This window comes from Haliotis asinina, chromosome 13 (assembly GCF_037392515.1).
Source record: "Haliotis asinina isolate JCU_RB_2024 chromosome 13, JCU_Hal_asi_v2, whole genome shotgun sequence".
NCBI lineage: Eukaryota > Metazoa > Mollusca > Gastropoda > Lepetellida > Haliotidae > Haliotis > Haliotis asinina.
The window spans coordinates 33,410,679-33,429,747 of record NC_090292.1 but is presented as its reverse complement, the minus strand read 5'-3'; the positions used below and the strand labels follow the sequence as shown (position 1 = coordinate 33,429,747).

The following is a 19,069-nucleotide window of genomic DNA, read 5'->3' as shown; positions in this document are numbered from 1 at the left end:
ACTGTGACAAGCTGGTTAAAAAATATTTCTCACATTAACCAACAGGATCGCATGTCAAAAACAGCTTAGCAGACGGATCAACAGCTTCAGCTTCTAAGGATTGTATTGCCTTGCTCAGTAAAGACAGTGGAGATGGTCATATTCATCAGGTTGAAATCTCTGGCGACACCAACAGCAGGGAAAGTAACAAATGGAATTTTGTGTTGTGACAAAACGACAAGTGTGTTACAGACATGTAGTAGCTTTGTACAGAAAGAATTTCATGACAATTCATTCATGGAAGGAGAACTGCCCTTCCTTTAAGGGCACATTGAAGTGTCGGCTACAAAAAATTCATCACAGATATCATATACATAAAGCAACATTTATTTGGGTTCAGTCTGTCTGGCGACACATTGCACACTATCAGGGCTGAGTGTGGTGGTATTCTGGATCTTAATAGAGGATTTATGGGGAGACAACCCAGCATTTTCAGCTCAATTTTGGCAATGGCTATTCTGCTTCAATAACAGGCAAAGGAACTTTATTACTTAGTCCATGTTCGTTCCTAAATGTCTTTCTCGGTTTGCCACATCAACTTGCTTTGGCAAGCTACTTCTCTAAACTGAATCTGGTCACAGACTCGCATCCAGTTGAGCTAACAACACCCATCAAAGTTGAACAGATCAAGACTGAAACAATATCAAAGGCCGAGAAAAGCAGTGCTTGAACATTCCAGAACACTGTGAAAAATAAATATTGATAAGAGGCAGCCTTTTTCATTTCACCCATGCTACAGCAAACTGTACAGGCAAAGAGGGACTCTGTAAAAGACATTTTCCAACAGTCAAGACAGGTTACTCTCATGGTATCTTCAAAGGATGTGCTGATGGTTGTTTTGGATCAGTCAAATGTGACTGTAGACACAGAATAGTGATTTAGTAGCGATTGGGTGCTAACAGAGTTTGGTGGTACTTCATGAATGACCATGCTATAGATCCCTAGAACAAAACCAATCAATTTCATAGTGTTGGACTTGGACTAGAACTCAGGCACATGAATTTAAGTGTGTTCAGTTCCGTCATTCTGACTGGAATCATGTTGATGGTGAAGGACTGGGTGCTATGTAGTCACAGCCTTCTACCACTCCACTCAGTCTTGGTTCCCAAACCATTGGGTTGAAGAGGTAGCAAATAGCCTTCTCTATGCAACATGTCCTTCTAGTCCTAAGTTTGATAATATCAAATAATCTAAACCAATTTATTCTTCCACCTGAAAGAGCATTACTAGGGACATTCTATACATCATTACATGGTAACAAGTCAGCAAAATGAATTACAAAAAAATATATGTCAACTTTTCATGCCTTTGCCACTAACAAGATTTGCATAATCAACAATAACAAATATTGTACCTTAACAATTCTAAGATTTAAATCATGTCATCTTCAATGAAATTCGAACAAACCAACAGTGGTGTTCTAAGCTTTATACCGCAAACAAAAGAAAGACAAACCATTGAAGTTTGTGAGAGGCAACCAAGGTTGTGTGTATGTGTCAATGTGTATGTACACAGTTGTCTCCACTCAGTCCATTCGTAACACATAATAACCTGAACTGCCACGCAAGAATCTTAACAGGAAAAGATACCAACGAACACAGGTAACTCATCAATACTGCTCTACACCCTACGAAGCATCGTTTCAGCTGACCAGCAAATGCACATCTTAAAAAAAAGGGAAAGATTAGCAAGATAGACTACCACATTTAAATCATTTGACTGGAACAACCTTGAGTATATTTTAATAAAATCTGTCAGGTGCTGTCTGTGAAATTTTTGGGATAGGGGTATTCAAGTTGGTTTCTCTTTATTCAGTGAGTTATCAGATGAAAAGTGTTATGTTGGTAAGGGTTCCCACTAAGGAATCGAGCATGGTAGAAGTCAACATCATTCCACTACATAACAGCACTTCAGGCATGCAAAGACGTACAAGGAACTCGCTCGATCATGAACTATTTCACTAGCAGCAATCTGCCATGGATAGCACGAGGTGGAATGTATACATCAATCACTACCACAGGAAAACTGGCAGTATCCTACAAATGATGATGGATGTTTCCTACAAGTGATCACAGAAGCTTCCTACAAGTGATCACAGTGATCACAGAGGTATCCGACAATAACTTTGTGATCAAAGAGGCATACTGCAAGTGAGCAGGGCAGTATCCTTTAAGTGATCACAGAGATATCTTACAATATTTTCATGATCACAGAGGTATACTGCAAGTGATAAGGAAGGTATTCGACAAGTGATTCCAATGGTTTGACATAATAATCGCCAAAGTTGAAATGCAAGTAATAACTTGCTTTCTACAAATGCTTCACTGTAGTTGGAAATAACCTGCCAGTAATCATGGTAGCATCTTACAATTGACACAGTAATCAATCAAGCAATGCAAGGGCAAATCACGAACAGGGATGACAGATATCCAACAGGTCATCATGACCTCAGCATAATTATCATAGACACACTGCATTGCAGTGTTTCTTTCCTGTATTAATCAATTCTGTAAATCACATTACAGTGTTCAAAAGATGCCTCGTCCAAACACCGAATCCTAGTGAGAATTAGTAGCCTGCATGAGTTTAACATACACTGAACAACCATACTATTGTGGCAGGAGAACAATATTATCCAATATTATCGATTTCTGAATTACATTCATTCAAAATTTGAAAAAATTAATAATTAAGAGATCGATGGACAATTTCAATATCAGATATGAACGACAGTGATGCACCAATGGTCTGCTAATGGACTTAAAAACTCATTCTCCCAATTCGGACCATAACACAAATGGCTAACACATGAATGTACAAAAACGTATCATTGCAACCACCTCTTACAGTGGCCCTTGTTGTTAGCGTTCCACAGGGAACACGGCCCCAACTGCACAAGACATGTTCAAATTCTTCTGTAACTCTTCTTCCCTCCCAACTCATGTAGCTTTAGGTTGACAATAATTTGAGCCTAGACATTACAACATTGTTTCTTGGTTCCCGCGGAATTATCTGTGGGCGCAACGGTAATTGTCTGTACATTGCTACTAGGCGAGTTTTCGTCGTCAGGACTATCACGGATTTGCTTCTGAGAAACTATTTTGTAAATCTCTGGAAATAGAAAAACAATAATACATGACAAAAATATACATTCCTCAACAATATCAATGATTTTCAACGAAAATGTCTAAATTTCACTTGCATTTTTCAAATAGAAGCTGCATGTCAATGAAACTTAGCCTTTACAATTAAAATAGTAAAATTACACCTACACTTGTCTTATCAGAGACACATACTAGATTAAACAGCCCATAATATAGTCTTAAGATTGTCTTTCAACACAGTGAATATCATTTCTCCAACATAAGGGCTTACATATAACTTTCACCATTCATTTATTTTACACATAAAAGTTGTGTTACCTGTAAGAATGTTGTGAAATGCTGCTTCAACATTTGTGGAATCTAACGCTGATGTTTCTATGAAGGATAGGTTATTTTTTTCTGAAAAAATACAAACAATTAACAATATTAGGATTTTTAAAGAAATGTGAGAAAATTGGAAAACACACCACTGAAATAGAATTTAGGCTGGCAGGGGACACCAGAAATGGGTTTCACACATGCTACACACATGGGAAATTCAACCTGGGTTTTCAGCATGGCAAACAGAGACTTTAACCACCATATAACATGTTCTAATTGGGATTACTTTCTTTGTGAAGTACAGATTCTCAAGTACTGTCAGAAATAGAAAAAAACTGTTTACAGGCTGTTACTGTTTCTCTAAAATTTACACATTTACTTTCATCGGCCCTACAGTAAGCATCCAGTGGGATGCATAATAAAATACCAAGAAAAGCATCTTAACTCATAAAATCAGGAATAACTTTGAAAAAACACGAATAACTGGTGAAAACAACGGATCAGACTATAGATTGCAATTAGGTCACACAGCCAGGCATTAAATGCATGTGCTACCTACAGGCACAAGGGGTCATCTCAACGATATTGTATGCTTATTCATGTGTGTTGAATATGTCAATCCTATCTATAAACACCTTATGTGTTCTTTAATAGCGTTTAGGTTGAGATATGTACATGTGTACGATATTCACAGAAATGCTTAAATGAGCCACTGTATTAAATGTCTCAAAATATATAGGTAGCATGACCACCCAAAAGTCAACTGGACTCTTATGTCAGTGCAAACTGTTATGACATGCTGTTTACTTCCCCCAAAAGACTCTCTGCTGATATCTCTATCCCCAGCCCACCCCTTACAACTATCTGTGACACCCATTTCCACGGAAGCTACATCCTGATAGTTTCAGTATTAAAATTATCATTTCTTACACAAGCTATCATTTATAATTAAGCACCATTTAATTCTGAAATGGGCATTTAAGAAAATTGTCTAATTTCACCACACACAAATTTGCATAAAGCCATGTTCTGTTAAAAAAAAGTGGCTACCTTTTGCACTTATGTACCCTCAGGAAAGTCTTTTTCTATGTTCTACGTCACTGAAACTTCAAGTAACAGCACTGATCTAAATGCAGCAGTTTGCAGATCTGATACTTCACAGTTACATAAAACTAATCCCAAGGTAACAAGCAGTGTGGGAGTGTGGATGTGTTGTTACCTGCAAATGCCTTGGCCTCGTCTGTGGGTACAGCACGTAAATGTCTCAAGTCACTCTTGTTCCCCACCAGCATTATGACTATGTTTTGGTCTGCATGATCTCTAAGTTCCTTCAGCCACCTCTCCACGTTTTCATATGTCAAATGTTTGGCAATATCATATACTAGCAGGGCGCCGACTGCTCCTCGGTAATATCTGAAACAAGCACACTGGCATGGTAAACTATCTGGCAGAACTTTTGTGTCTTGTATACAGAAATGGCAAAATACACATAACCTTTTAACCACAGCTCCTGCTTTATTGACAAGGACACACAGACAGTAATTCCAATGGAAGTTCAGTCCTATTTTCACAAAGTACTTGGGAGTATAAGTATCATTAAATAGTTGTGAAATTAGTCCCTAAATATTAGCATTGCAAACATTCACCAAGACCTTGATTTGATCCCATTTTTGATACTGAACCTGAATCAAATTAAGTTTGATTCTTCACTTAAGCAAAAACATCATTTAACTCTCACTCTATACTAAAACAAAACATATCACACTGAAAATTTATTCCCATATTTGACTAGGAATTCAGGAATGTAAATGATGTAACGTTTTTCAAACAAATAAAATATGAAGTTTATGCACAGAACAGTACTTTCCACTTTCTTTTCCCCTTGCCAAGGACCACAAAAGTTAATAAAGTAAAAATTACATGTCATGTGTGAGAAAATAATTTATAAAGATCTTCAAATATCAAATCTAAATAGTGATAATGGTTATCAAAGTCGAGGCCAGTGTTGCTGCACTACTAAATATATCTTTTACACTTGTAAACACTGGTGGAATTATTTGAACAACTATGGCAAAACAATTCATTTGAACAAAAAAATCCTCCATGAATTTTCTTTAATGGCCGAAATGAACAAACTCTGTTATCTGCTCGAACCAGATGCATGTATGTGGAAATGACAAGTGACTGGCAGATACTTACGCACTAGTGATGGCTCTATACCTCTCCTGCCCAGCAGTGTCCCAGATTTGTGCTTTAATTGTTTTGCCATCAACCTGTATACTCCTGAAACAAACCATAATCCAGCATCTCATCATGTCTCATCTACTGTCTCTGGCTGCTGTTAACATGTAACTATGCATAGCGGGCATTAGAAAACAACAGAAGTAGAAAGAAAGGTCATCATAACCACATCTTAATATCTCGGATTATTACAGCATATCCTCGATATCTCCAGCATATACGCTCTGATAAGTCTCCGCTACACCCTGGAAGCATCTACGGCTCAGCCCAATAAATTTATTACCTCCCTTGGCTGACTTTTTATCCAGTCAGGTGTCTACGCTGGGAAGTTGAGCTTTTCGCTTTCAAATCATCTAATCAATTAAACTTGGCAACACAAACCATGCAGAGGTTCTCTGAAAATTATCGAACAAACCCATAGATGTGTCCAAGGTATAATGGAGACTTTTCGGAACGCATACCCTGGAGATATCGAGGATGATTACAGAACACACAGAAACACACAGAGATTCAGGGATAAAAATCTTTTTTAAAGAGTGCCTTAGACAATTTTGGTGCACCTTTGTGTAAGCAACCTTTGCATTATCCAAATCAGCTTAAAATGTCATAAGTGTATATATGCACTCAGGGTAACTAAATCTTCATCACTTTGCTCATGTATTTTCAGCCTACTGCCTTAGAAACCGCTTGACATGGTGACAGTGAACTAGTTGCAATCTCTGCTGACTGTAAAAGTTCTCTGCATTTATAGTTTTCACCAGCCACATTCAAGGAACAAATCATGTTTCTTTGGTGCCAAGTTAGGAACATGCACATATTACACCTATAGGGCAGTGGTCTGTAAATAAAGGAATCTGGACCTAACAATCCAGTGATGAACTGCTTGAGCATTAATCTATAAAGATGGGATAAGATGACGTGCCTTCAAAATCAGTGAGCTTGATCACCAGATCCCATTAGTTGCCTGTTACAGCAAGTGTATGTTACTTAAGTTCATTTCTAAGATCTTCACAGGTCTCACATTCAGGATTACTGCCCCCATATCACATACGTACTATGTGCTGTCTGCTTGTACTGGAGTGAATGAGTGAGCGGTTTTCCTGCTTGTACTGGGGTGCAGATTTGTGCTCGTTTTAGAGTGCAAACTAGTTCACCGACCATGTCCAGGCTTTTTCCTAGACATTTATATCTGGGGGTCAGGTTGACTCTCCAAATTTTGGGGGGAGTAAACACCTAGATTTGGGGGATTGAACAATTTACAAAGATTATAGATTTTCAACAATATGCCCCCAAGTCTGAATTCTAAAGAATTACCATGAGTATTTTCTGATTAGTTTGAAATCAGAAATCAATTTAGTTGATTTATTACCAATACCATTGAATCGTGTGGTTTTGATTAGTGATTTTACTTCACCAGAAGTGATGCAGTGTTTGTTTCTTATGCATGTTTTCACCTTATGCTGCATCACATAAACAGTTTTCTATGTCAAGGGGAACCCTGCATGTCTGCTTTTAAGTTTAATTACAATTGCAACTGGATATTGAACCACAGACTTTCCACGATCCTGGCAGATACTCTATGGACTCTTACTAATGCCAGATCTTCATCATCTAGCAAGGCCAGCTGTGATACTGGGTTCATACTGATAGCTGATATTAACAAGCAGTGTGTTCAATGAGTGATGACAAGCTGTCAACCACATAACAAGTGTGAATACCTGATTCACCAAGTCCCTCTACTGACGAGCAAAGACTGATGGGAACCAACATTAATCCAGAATGACCACTAGTTCAGATATTAAAAGTCAAAACTAAAGCATTTTTGAAATACGAAATTCTATTTTCATTCATCCAAGTGTCAGTCAAATATTCTGAAAGGTCAGGTGAATCAACTTAACCTTCCTCCTATAAACAATTTATGATTGGACCTGCAAGTTTTCCTCAAAAGCTAGAAATTTGATACATTCCTAGACCCTGCTGTCCAACTGCGTAATCTGACAAGAGAAGGAAAGCTACGAAATGAGTCAAAACTACTTAAATTTAGATGTTCATAAACGTAAAAGTTCCAAAAAGTCCATACCTTCCAGTACTTTTCAATGATTGTTTCAGATGTTCCAGCAAATAAAAAGTGTTAATTTGACTCTTTATTTTGATTACCTTTAGATGAAACCTGCAATAGCTGATTAAGGTGAAAGACAACCTGAGTGTTCAGGCTTAACTGTAAAATTTGGTGGTTCATAGAGTGAACAATGTTCTTTGTATTCACATTACCAACAAGTATTACAGTCAAAGCCATACGTCAGTTTTATTTGGAAGAATGACAATACACAAGAGATAAAATGCTGCTTTTTGTATCTACCATATACCCAATAATGCATGAATGTAAAAAGATTTCACCAACCGATCCACTATGAACCATGGGAAGATAATGGGTCTGGCTGATAAAAGTAACTGAAATCAATTCAAATGTTCAATTGTTACCTGCAAATATATTTAACAGTAGTCTGAGTTTAGCTCTTGAAACTTTTGTACCAAACTCAACAATGTTCTTTACATGCTCAGAGGCTGATATTTAGCCACGTCTGCAGAAAATTACATTAAACAATATTGATTACAGTCCCAATATTGATTACATATTGTCAAGATTGGTCAGTAACTCCAAGAAAAGTAAAACATTCAAAGATTCAGAAGAAAATCACTAAGTGCACTTAATTTGGAATCTTAGATAAAACTATTTAAATCTAATTACATCTTAACTCATGATGCATAAATCAGGTCATGTACACAAAAGCCTTGACACTTTAGACAATTTACTTCCTGGCACACAGGTGACACTAGAATCCTGATTTTCATATATGTGATCCCCATTTTTACATTGTTATCACTACAGGGTATTAAAATAGTTCACTACATTATTTTACTCGAATGGGACAAACTCAAGGAGTGGTTTTGTTTATTTCCCCTCGACAATTGGATGCTTATCTCAACAGTATATCGTATTATCAAACTCAACTCACCGGGGATCATACAACTCTTGCAGCCACAAGACGCACAAAGTTACTGTTACTTTCCATCTTTACAAAGTAGCCATTCACAGCTGGGTGAACTGGGATACTGTCCCAGTACTTTGTCCAAGTTAACAGTATGTTGCTGTACCCGCAACTAGGTGTATGCACACATTTGTGTGACTACAATCTTATCAACTACCAATAGATTTGTGGATTATTTTCTGAGTGAGTGAGTGAGTTTAGTTTTACGTCGCACTTAACAATATCCCAGCTATATGGCGACGGTCTGTAAATAATCGAGTCTGGACCAGACAATCCAGTGATCAAAAACATGAGCATCGATCTGCGCAATGGGGAACCGATGACATGTGTCAACCAAGTCAGCTAGTCTGACCACCCGATCCCGTTAGTCGCCTCTTACGACAAGCATAGTCACCTTTTATGGCAAGCATGGGTTGCTGAAGGCCTATTCTACCCTGGGACCTTCACGGGTTATTTTCAGAGCACAGGGTTGTGTACTGAACATTTTCACATGTACGAACGTCTAAAGTCTCCAAGGACTGACAAAGACCCCAATAAACCCTGCATTATGGGCCTGGCTAATGAAAATTGTAAGGCTTACACATTTTCTAATTATATCCAGTTATTTTACATAAATCCAACTGGGTGACATCAGAATGGATTTATTCATGGCACTTGCCTTGGGTGGTCTACAACAATATCCATTAGAGATTGTCTGATGAGTCATAATAAACTATTGATTCCTTTCTCTAAAGCAGTGATTGATTCTACCTGTTCAGATTCCTGGCATGTGGTTATTACAAGAAATATTGCTTAATATCAGCCATTCTTTAAAATGCTCACTCAATCCCTTGCTCTCTACCATAAATCCATCATTAATATTGCAAGTATCTGCTGATTCATGTAACACATGAGATTTGAAGTTCATCCTGCATAATTCTACATTTTGGACATTGTATATAATTGCCAACAACAAAATCCCAGGTAGATGAAAGTTTGTTTCAAATTTACAATGGCACTATCAGACTTTAGTGTGGGCACTGCAAAAGCTCTCATGTGTATAAACAAATACAATAACTAAAATGAAAGTCAGCAAGAATCATACATGACCAGGATGGATGCTTAACATTAGTCACACCATGGCACATCTACAATGAGACAGGGCTGTGTGTTGTGACACACCGTCAAACATTATGATCAACATGTCATTTGTCCTAGGCCAAATCCTGGAAATTTCCCTATCTTTTATGATCTCAACAGCAGTAAAAGTGATATTCAGTAATTAATATGACACTTCCCACTCTCCAGAAATCTACGGTTGATATGGAACTAGCCACAGAATGTATCAGGTTTTTAAAAAGAAACAAGAATTACTCCACTGTTAAAGCATGTCCACATTCTAACAGAGCAACTTGGTAAGTAATAACCACATGGTTTCATGGACAGTGACGAGCAATGGTGTTCAACATGTTCAAGAATGAGAGAGTTTGGTTTAATGCCACTTTTAGCAATACAGTCAAACCCCGTTTACCCTGACATTTTGGTTTCTCTCGAAAATCGTCCCGATGGCGAGACGTCCGGTTAACTGGATTAAACATCCAAAACGTGAAAATTAAGTGAAAGGATAAAATATTCATGTATGTATATCAATAAATCAACAGTCAGTAGTAATAACAGTGAATCATCGTAACATATAAGTGTACCGATAATACATGGAAGGTGGAACATAGGTTACTGTAGTTGTCTCGGACATAATCGTGTAGCGTATGGAGCTTCAGATGGTAAGTTAGATGAAAAACATACATCGATGACAAAAAATTTCTATTTTGCCAATTGCATATTCCTTTGTTAATTTCAAATGCCCTAAAAACATACATCATATCGAATTTATGCTGTCTGCAGAAAGTAAATTTCCGGACGGGATCACATGACTTAGATCATGTGGCAGGCTATCTTTAACTTGCATCGCGACAGATAGCAGGGGTCGATTTATAAGTTTTATATACAGTACAATTACAGTGTAGTTTCCCTTAATCCTACTTAACATGTGTTTTCGTTACTGATGAGATGTTCTCACACGCGCCAATTCATAATGAACAACCCAAGTGACACGCGTCACTAGTGTTTTGATGGCTAATTAATCAATTCACACCAAATACCTCCTGATAGATTAAGAAATCACATGCACGTTGCACAGATCTCTCCGTCCGGATAACTGGATCATTTTTCAATGGAAATGTATGGGAATGGTTTGAAAATTTGCTGTCCAGGTCCGGGAGTGCAGGGTCCGGTTAAGTGAGTACAACATAAAAATCGTCCGGAAGGCGGGGTTTCCGGATCTGTGGGGTCGGGGTAAACGGGGTTCGACTGTATTCCAGCAATAGTATGGCATGGGACAGAGGAATTAACCATCAGGCTACCCCATCATCCCACATGATCAAGACATGCAGTATGGGTACTAGGTGTATTATATAATGATCTTGATGCTATCTCTACATTTGGCCTCAGAGTATCATGTAGAGAACCCTTGAAATGTATCAGTGCACCTCTTAACATGGAAAGAAACCTTTCGAAAACTTCCCACTTCACCACAGGACTAGTGAGTTGACAATTATTTGTGGTCCTGTCTGTACTTCACCGGACCAAAAGAACTTTCCTCATTTTACATAACTATCTAGTGTTCACGTTAACGCAGTAAGATGCGTTTTTCACGCAAAAAAATAATAAACCCTTTCAAAAAATATTTTGTGCATGTTTTGGACGCATAGATTCTGATCTACATAATTTTAAAACGTACCTTAAAACCACAACATATTGACAAACAATATATTTTAACATGATTCAGGATATTGTGTTTAAACATGATAGAGGATATTGTCTGAAAATTTCACACGTAGAAGATTTGAACTACACATATATAATTTTATTTCTGCACACACTCGTACAAAACCTACCGCGATCACTATCAATACAAAATCCACTAGCCACAAAGACAACTGTGCGCTTATCATTTACCTGATGAATTCTCACAAGCCACGGACCAGTGTTGATTTCACACACAGCTGTTCTAAGGGACACAACTCAGTGGGGTAAGATGTTGAGACGAGGGTCCCTCAGCTCACTGGCCCAAGTTTCACTATATAGCCCTGTATCAATGAGTGCGCCCACCTATATATAAAAGATAACCTTAATCTGCAATATTCATGTATTTCTCACCTTGTGGCAAACTCTACTCCTATTGTGCTCTTGCTCTCCAAGTTGAACTCATTCCTGGTGAATCTGGACAGTAGATTACTCTTTCCAACTCCCGAATCTCCAATCAGGACAACTGCAACAAAACATAACAGTCAGTAGTACACAGACAATGAAGCAGTTTTGCTAACACTATAGGAGGAGTACACAGCACGCAACAGAAGTAACAGAAACAAAGTAGTTCTTTGATTTTAGTTTAGTTTAATACTGCAATCAGCAATATTTCAGCTATATGACAGCAGTCTGTAAATCATGGAAGTCTGGAGCAGACAATTTAGTGATCAACAGCATGAGCACTGTTGCACACAATTAGGATACAATAACATGCAACCCAAGTCAGTGAGTCTGACCACCCGTTTTCCGTTAGCTGCCTATTACAATAAGCATAGTTTACAGAAGATCAATTCTAACCTAGATCTTCATGGGTAATCATAAAGACTATGATGTTGACGCACCATTCAAGCTTACATTTGGAGTATTTACCCCATCCACTTACTAAAGCATTACGATATACTGTAGCATCAATAATCATGATACTCTATCATACGATAAATATGAGATGTTGATATTTTTTTTTTGTATCTTAATAAAATTGTTAAAATTGATGACTATGTGAAAATTTACACCTTTCCTTGATATAAAAATGTCTGGGTTTTTTTAAAGAATAACTAAAAATAGCGCATCGTGGAATGCATTGAATCGAATCCTTCTAAGATATCGTGATATGTATTGTATCGTAAATTTTCTGTAATGTTCCACCTCTACCACTTACTCTTAATTGTGGATGTTGACTCCTAAGACTGATTTTTAAAAGCTTGTGTAACACACCATGCAGAAAAGGGATCAGATTTTTAATTCATGTAAATCAACTTCTTTTATGGGTTTACATGTAAATCAGACTATTAGCACTATTCATTAACAGAGCATTTCTTGGTTGACATGGATCAAAATAAATACATGAAGATTAAATTTTACCTGACAGAAACTCTCCACCTCTGTTAAACCCCCTCCGTGAGCATAGACATATGGAACTTGCATAAGAACCTAACATCAAACTGCTCTCAAACACGACGATGATCAAAATGCCATTGTATCTATCAAATTTAAGTGGTATCATGTCAAGATGTTCAAAATACAGTTGAGACACAATAACAAACAAAGGTGATCTGTGATATCAAAACCAACATGTCCTGAACTCTGAACCCACTTTGGTTTCTGTCACTGACCCATCAACTTAGTCAAAAAGCACCCGAACATTTACCATAAACACCTGCATGAGAACATATCAAAACCATGATTATTGGCCTTAAAATTACAGTTGGAATGAGCATGGTTACTAAAATCATGAATGTAAAAAAAGTCCACCAATGTCTACTTACATTTTAGAATAAAATCAACCTCATCATCAGGGAAATATTGCTTCATAATGAAACATGAGTGGTAGATACTGTCCATTTCTACAAGTTTCAGCAAACAGTTTAACTAATAACCTTCCACACCAGATGTGATCAGCAATGAAGTACTTTGGTATTGGTAGACAGTGATATATATGTAGCAGATGTAGGCAAAGAGATCCTGTTTGTAAACACTATGACTCACCGGTATTACTATCATGACTATTAATAGCATTTAGTCCAGGCCAGCCTGGAACTTGGGAATGAGTAAGAATCAGATAATAATGTTAGCTCTCGAGGCATCAACTGTAATCAACAAAATGAAGAGAACAATATTAAGATAGCATAACTTTGATGCTTAAACAACTATTACGGGTTGGAAAGGGAGACAACTGACACTTGACATGGCTTCTATCATGGCGTCTGTTTGGAAATGTTTCCATTTATTATGTGCACCTTCAATATGTATAAATGACAGCCATTTCACAAGTATTTTCTGTAGCTATACACAAGAAATTGTCATCCACACTTTCTTGTTCCTTAACTGTATATTTCTTAGAACGTATTTCATTTATTTTGTGCCTGGTGTGTATCCATTAGGTTAAGATCACACAATTATTGACAAATTTACCTTAACTTTAAAGATTTTCTAATTTCACACAATAATAGATCTTCATAATCTCACGAAACATGTGGAATAAATGTACAGATGACAGACTCTCCTGAAAGTTCACTGAAACCAAATGAATTGGCCTACCAAAGGAAATCATGAGTACACGTTTACACTTAAAATAGAAATGGCCACACAAATTGCAGAATTAACGTAATAAAGACAGGTGGTATGTTTTGCACCATCCTTCACATGCCTACTTACAATGAGCATAATTTTGATTGTGATGATCCAGAATATGTAACCAGCAGATCAAAAATATGTTTCAATGAAAGACTTCTGGGTCATTTTCAGTATGTTCAAGCACTGAAATCATGAATCGATAAGATTGACAAGCAAAATCAAATTTATTCTTTTGTGTACACACCAGATGTTACCGACTCATCTGTGAGATGTACTGCCTGCATGAACCACATAGACAAAACCCTGCATCAAGTAAGTGTTGGTAAGTGAACTATCCTATGTCCCATCCTTGCTAACCGACAAACCTGTTTCAATATGACAAATGTGAACAGTACCTTGGGACGGGAAATCAATCAAGTCTGTGTCAACCAGGCCGGACAGGCTACTCTGGTTATATAGATGGCCGTCAATCATCAACACGAATGTGATTACATAAGCTTTGCAAATTATATAACTCAAGTACATACACATGCAACGTGTCATTGTCAATTACATACAATAGATGTATGGATATCCTAGACCTTCGAAGGTAATTACAACCCTCTATTAGTTTCTGTGTCAAGACTTGTGTGTGTTACTATGTGAATGTTATCATGCAAGGTTTTACCTTGACTCACAAACATGGGGGTACCTGGGACCGCTAATTATAAGTTTTGGGGTCACTGGAGGCATTATGATGGTCCGATGAAGTAGTGAGTGAATTTAATTCTATGCCTCCTTTAGCAATATTCCAGCAATATCATGAATGGGGACACCAGAAATGGGCTTCACATATTGTACCTATGTGGGGAAATGAACCTGGGACATTGGTGTGATGAGAAAATGCTTTCATCACAAGGTTACCCTAATACCCCTCCTATGAAAGAATGGTTCAGAAACTATATGTTTTGAGAATTCTTTCAGAGCCAGGAGTGAATCATTTATTATGCCAACTGATGGGTGAAATGATGTAAAGATAAAAAACTGCCCTGAACGAACAACCAAACCCTTTACAATCATGCATGTGGTGTGGTTTCAAGTACAAAGAACAATATCATGCCTCACTCTGGACACAGTATTTTGTTCCCACCATTCTCAACATGTGTGAGTACGGGACATAAATTTGTGCATCACATAAATCCCTGTTGTCACAACTGTAAGTGCAACAACAGGTGCAGGTTTTCACCTAACCCGCAAATCTAGTGGTCCAGAGAACCTCTATTACCAATTTTAAGCTTCTTTACGAGAAATATGAGGGTTCCAGAAAGTAATGAAAAGGAGTTGAACATTGCACCATAACATAAAATATATGGTCACATGTTTCTGCATTGTGTAACATCCTGAAAATGTTTCCTCCTGTCACTTACTTGTGTGTGACTAAAAGATTATCAAGGATGACAGATCAACTACAACAGTGTGGAAGGGAGCAGCCATGAAACAAAAGTGAAACAAAAGTGAATCAACTGGTGCATCTCCACCTAAAAAGCTGCAGTTCTATTCAATCAGCATCCTGAGCGACACATCCTAAGCGACAACCCAAGACACAAAAAGTTGATATGTATTGTTAGTCTGTCTGGCAGTAATGATTAAAACTGAGGGCCGGGTAGCCTTGTGGATAGTGCTTTAACTCGTCATGCTGAAGACGCTGGTTTGATCCACAACATGGGTAGAATGACCGAAGCCCTTATCAGGTGTCCCCAGTGACTCCCCACCATGGTATTGCTGGAATACTGCCAAAAGCAAGGTATTAAACAGATAAAACATGAACTTCATTTTAACTGCTGCATGGTATAGCAGTCAACTGCATGTAAACATATATGTAAATATGATACACACTATCAGGAAGTATTGCAATTTATACCCTCACTTGAGTGAACTGGGTGAATACCTGACATTAACAAGGTTTGATTCCTACAACATGCCAAAATTGATTCACAACCTGATCTAGTTGTAAGTGGCTATGACATGGATCAGATTTTCAGGTGAGATAACTTTGCTCCATGCAAGTTTTTTGTATCCTGAGAACAGCATCATTGTTCACAAAAGCAGTCACTAAATTCAAGCCTTTAGGTTTTTACAATTTATAGACTGCTTACAAATGCTTGAAAAAAGCGTAGTGAAGCATTACCCAACAAACACACTAAAATAATTCAAACTGGCAACCCTTTCCAGAATTTCTATACATTCTGTATGTAGTGAAAAATGGACACCTTCTTCATGTATTGTCATTTATATGCGTGTGCCTATGTCATCCATGCACTCAATACTTCCATGTATTCATCTATTTTGGGGTGGTGGAGAGAGATACTGGATGAAGCGTAAACAAAACCTTATAAAATACTACCATATAGCAAACAACCCACTTTTGTCATCATTTGGAAGTAGAGTTGACACAACTGAGTGGATGATCAACTTCTATGCTTTGTTCTTCCCACCTTTTTTTATTGTTATCTCATTGTGTTATGCAAATGTATCTTGTATTTAAACTATTTATACCAGCAACTTCTAAAAAGCCACTCAAACAAATCATTTGGAAATAGTCTAAAACTCATTTCCTGCTACCTGTAAAATTACTACTTAACCAATGAACTGAAATTCATTAAACACAGAAGACCTAGAACAGACAAGAAAAATGTTTATAACTTTCTGAGTAAAGTCTGACTGCCTTCATGCCATACATACCAAACTGACGACACACCTGTTTGATATTCTACACCAGTAACAACAGCCTACATCTAATCACTCACAAAATAAACCATGGAAACATGTACCACTGATTGCATTACTGACATTTCTGGAAATTTGCTGACACTTCTTAAAAAGCAAGGTCGTAGGGTAAAGCTGTACAAGTTCATACAATAGTGAATAAAGATTTCATGCATGTACATGCAAACGTATCAGATTTATCTTGCGTTGTTTAGACATCAATTATCTAACATCAGAAGGAATGTATGTTCAGCGCCTGTGATTAATAACGTCCGAACTGGCAATTGTAAACACTAACGATTGCACATATTCCTTAATTAAAGATAAATCATATACGCATTTAGTATAAGCCACGATTATACGGGGTACACGCCCACCTACATATCGCTGAGGCAACTATACAACCTCAGGTGACCCTATGATAAATCGATCATTTCCACAATTCATACATGTATTAGAATACTGACTTGGGTTAATATTGTGTCAGTTAGGGGACAATTTCCTTTAAATTTGACTTTTCTGTGACAACCGTTTGACACTTAACCTATAAACCACTTTGATCGTATAGCAGGTGCCTGTTTGTTCGTCGTTTCCGTCCTTGTCAAACGAAGTCAAAATGGAAGTTGCGTAGCACCAACTCCCATCTAGCATACAAATCAGCTACAAGACGAACCGTATCTGTAAAGATACACAGATCTCATTTTAACTGATAACCGATGTCGCATTTGACTGGTGTCACCTTACCTTTGAAAAGATAGTCGTATTCATCATCCTTAGTGCCCATTTTCTTTGCTCTTCCGCTTGGCAGACGCTTGTAAACAAATGCCTTGATGTCCCAATAAGAGCTTACTTTGGGAAACAATAATTATCTACTGCCTACTGAAAACTTCAGCAAACACGGTTCAAACGGAAGATTAACACCACAAACGCAGATGATTACGATTTAGGCCGATGACAGCCAATACTCTCGTCGTCTATTCCCTTCTCAGCAGCCAATATGGCGGACCATTCAACGCCCCTTGGACGACTGCGCATGGAATGACGTCACCACAGTAAGCGGAAGTGAAGTCGTCTAACAACATATCTAGTCTGACTGAGATGATTATAAGATAAGAACATGATGGTAACTTCCAACAGAATTAACGCACAAATATATAACAACCATTTGGCACAATAAGCTCAGAAAAAACAAGGTTATTGTTTAACCTCAAACATGCATTCACCGGGCTTTGGAAGACGATTAATCCTTTCAAGTGAAAGTTATTAAAAGTATTAAACATTAATACCAGTTGCAGTGGTCTGGAGCTTGATAAAAAGAATTACCCACAAGTAGATTGAAAGTGTGGAATCCAGAGTAGAATATGTCCTCAGTGATCTGTTCTGGTCGTGAAAGTGGATCGGGTGGTCCGATTCAATGGGTTGTCGGGCCCTGATGCTAATGACTTTAGCATAGTAAAATCGATGTTATTGCTGTCAACGACTGGTTTGACGTTATCAGATTTGAATATTTACTAATTGCTACGAGATTTAAGCAATATGTTACGACTGCGTCATAAAACAAAATTGACATATTTTTAGTGTATTAGGTCAATTCGTCTGAATATCAGGGGATAATATTACTGTGTGGACAGATCTAGGAGCTTAAATTACCGTATGCTTATACTACCGTTCTTTCATGTGAAAAATGTTCATTTCAGAGGCTAAATGTTAGTCAAAATGTGAGTCAGCGTCTACTGGTTCGACTCTGACATGAGTAGGCCCGTGGGTTCGTCGCGTTATATCATCATTGTGTAAAAAACCTACAACTGTTGAAGCTATTGTTGGTTTGACCGCCATACCACAATCGTTAATGCACATACCGTCCTCCCTTTATTAAAAGCGCCGTATATTGTCATATTTGCATTGAACCCACCCTGACATATTAGTGAGTGTGGTTTTAACCTGCTTGTAGCCATTTTCCAGGAATAACACGGCGGGGGACACCAGAAAAGGGTATCACACTCTGTACCCACGTACGGAATTGAAACCGGGTCTTCATCGTGACCTGCTAACACTGTAAGCACTTGGCTACTCCACCGCCCCCTGTACCTCAAACATTGTAATGGCTGGAACTTGTACTGCTCGACATGAGAGGGATGGGAAATTTTGAAT

General features: G+C 37.8%; 1 protein-coding gene across 1 annotated transcript; it reads right to left on the bottom strand.

The window, feature by feature from the left end:
* Positions 1–2,536: 2,536 nt before the first annotated feature.
* Positions 2,537–17,958, bottom strand: LOC137260252 (ras-related protein Rab-11B). Its single transcript, XM_067797948.1, has 6 exons — positions 17,663–17,958; positions 11,951–12,062; positions 5,664–5,747; positions 4,684–4,877; positions 3,462–3,542; positions 2,537–3,150 (listed from the first exon to the last, which is right to left on the bottom strand). Exons 1-6 carry the CDS (start codon positions 17,700–17,702, stop codon positions 3,011–3,013), a joined length of 651 nt encoding a protein of 216 aa, XP_067654049.1. The 5' UTR covers positions 17,703–17,958; the 3' UTR covers positions 2,537–3,010.
* Positions 17,959–19,069: the final 1,111 nt, after the last annotated feature.

Excerpts from the sequence above, each read along its gene's own strand:
- LOC137260252 (XM_067797948.1), bottom strand. The coding sequence starts at position 17,702 with ATGGGCACTAAGGATGATGAATACGACTATCTTTTCAAAG. Across the intron at positions 12,063-17,662 it reads ATACGACTATCTTTTCAAAG|TTGTCCTGATTGGAGATTCG; the intron begins GTAAGGTGACAC and ends GTTTTGTTGCAG. Across the intron at positions 3,543-4,683 it reads CGAGGCCAAGGCATTTGCAG|AAAAAAATAACCTATCCTTC; the intron begins GTAACAACACAT and ends GTATTTTTTCAG.